At 41.7% G+C, this 2,316-nt stretch overlaps 1 protein-coding gene across 1 annotated transcript; it reads right to left on the bottom strand.

Annotated features, from left to right (window-relative positions):
* Window positions 1–262: 262 nt before the first annotated feature.
* Window positions 263–954, bottom strand: LOC119302721. The gene is made up of 2 exons (XM_037579800.1): window positions 825–954; window positions 263–701 (listed from the first exon to the last, which is right to left on the bottom strand). Exons 1-2 carry the CDS (start codon window positions 891–893, stop codon window positions 501–503), a joined length of 270 nt encoding a protein of 89 aa, XP_037435697.1. The 5' UTR covers window positions 894–954; the 3' UTR covers window positions 263–500.
* Window positions 955–2,316: the final 1,362 nt, after the last annotated feature.

The following is a 2,316-nucleotide window of genomic DNA, read 5'->3' as shown; positions in this document are numbered from 1 at the left end:
GTTAATAAAATTGTGATTAACTAAACAAATAAAACGTATTCCCTCTGTTATGAACTATAAGATGTTTTATCTTTTTTCTAAATTGGATGTATATAGACATATTTTAATGTATTTGTTTACTTATTCAGTTTGTATGAACTTTATATTAAAATATCTAAAACATCTTATAATTCGAAATGCAGGTAGCACTGTGTAATATGCAAATGACGGATGCCATATCAGAGGGTCAGTGCAATATTTATAGGTTACTCTTTGCATCTCATTAGGCAGAGACACACTTTTTTTAGTCATATTTATAGCTTATTTCATGGCGGGTACAACAGGCAACTGATACGCGATCAACAACAACTTACTCTTGAACAGAAAACAACAACAATGGTGATGATGAAACCACGGCGATGATACAACGCAGGGCAAATGCACACACAAACACGGTGGCGTGCTCATCTCGTCTGAGCTCTTATTTTGGGCGAAACATTTCGTGATCTGATCTTAACCCATCAGTTTTTCTTGCAGGGCGGGCCGCACGTGTCGTCGGAGTCTCCGCGGTAGTCGGCGCACCTGAACGTCTTGGTAGGGCTCGTCTGCACCACGCGGCACTGCAAGCAGCCCTTGGGGCACTCAGGATGGGCGTCGTCACAGACGTCGATCCCTGAGAAGGACCTGCAGTTGTCGCAGCACTTGGGGAAATAGCCCGATGGCTGCAGCATGGATGGCAATTAATCACTTGTAAGATACGACCTCACCGGTACCACGCAAAGGCAATCGAACTTCGTTCAGGAAACAAATAGAATGAGTAAGCGTGACAACCAGGCACCATTTACCTGGGCGAGGATCCCCGTGAACAGGACGGCCAGGAGGACAAGGATCGCCACGAGCTTGGTGATTTTCATTGTTGCTTCTACCTTTTCGCTCAAAGCTCTCTCACCCGTCTCGTCTAGTTTTGGAATCGAATGTTTTTGTTGTAGTTGTTGTCCAGGGCTGAAAGCACATCTATAAATAGCCATAATCTGACAGCATAATTGGCAGTCGAGCATCGACTATGTCTGCATGCCATCAAATGCCCGTGCGCAGCGGCATGATGAAGTCCAATACGTCGGCGCACACTACACACATGTTCATTGGACGTGTGCAACCGGCACTTATTAGACTTGTCGGCCAGATCTATGCCAGAGCCATTGTCAAATATCCATCTGTATTTGGCGATGAGCTCCAGCAACAAGATCTTGAGTATATATTGCACGCAGCTCCTATGACTTCCTCGCCTCTTTCTCAAGCACAAAGTACAATTGCAGCAGTGGATACATGTAACTTTCTTGCACTTTTGTTGAATAAATCTTTTGAGATATTTAATTTATGTTAGTTAACTTACTGTGCCATTTTATGTGTCACCGTCAAGATTTATGCCACAGGAAGAATTACATCTTCTACTTAGACGAAATAAATCTCACTTGACCTAAGTACTCGACATACATATTTAGCTAACAACATGCAAATAATCAAAAAACTTCCACTTATTAGAAAAGTATCATATTTTGTATAACCATCAAGCATCATTCACCAGCGTGGTCCATCATGTAAGTTGACAGTATTTCCACTTTCCTCGCCCCTTTACCAGTCACCACGTTACAGCACCGCCATATTTTTCCAGATTAATTGCTTTGAACTCTGATGGTATATAGAGTGTTGTGGTCGACAAATAATATGATAAAATAGATAACCAACATGTGATTGAACGGTTAAGAGGGCAGTGATACCCTCAGGCCACCAAGGATCAAACCCTAGGTTTTACGCTTTGGTGTCTCCTAAAGACGGAATATTCTTTTAGTGAAAGAAGATGTTTCGATCGATAGCGAGACACTTGATGACTTCGTCAAATTCAAGGCCCGATGACTCAGTCACTCGGAGATGGTCACAGGAAGAGAATGTATGTGAGTGTATTCATAAAGGGTTAACATATGTACTTGTTTGTGTGCGTCTACGTCTTCACTGTGTCTTAGAAAAAACAAAAAAAATGATATTTCAAGATCGTATAACTCCACATGGTTTCACTTGTCACACGTGTTTTAGTTTTGTTTTTACCGAAAGGCCAGAGTCCATATATAATTAGGTAGCGCTGAGCTTTACAAGTAGACCCTTACAGAAATGAAAAAATATATCAAAATCTCGAGGAGTGCCAAAGTCTTATTCTTACTCCTTACATTGATGGCACGTTGCCAGCAAATATCGTTGCTGCCTCTGAACCTCCGTCTGAACACATCAAACTTGTTGAAACCCAAAAGCATGGATAAGCAACAATAAGGAAGTCATTGGTGT

This window comes from Triticum dicoccoides, chromosome 1A, assembly GCF_002162155.2.
Source record: "Triticum dicoccoides isolate Atlit2015 ecotype Zavitan chromosome 1A, WEW_v2.0, whole genome shotgun sequence".
NCBI lineage: Eukaryota > Viridiplantae > Streptophyta > Magnoliopsida > Poales > Poaceae > Triticum > Triticum dicoccoides.
This window is presented reverse-complemented; position numbering and strand designations above follow the sequence as displayed.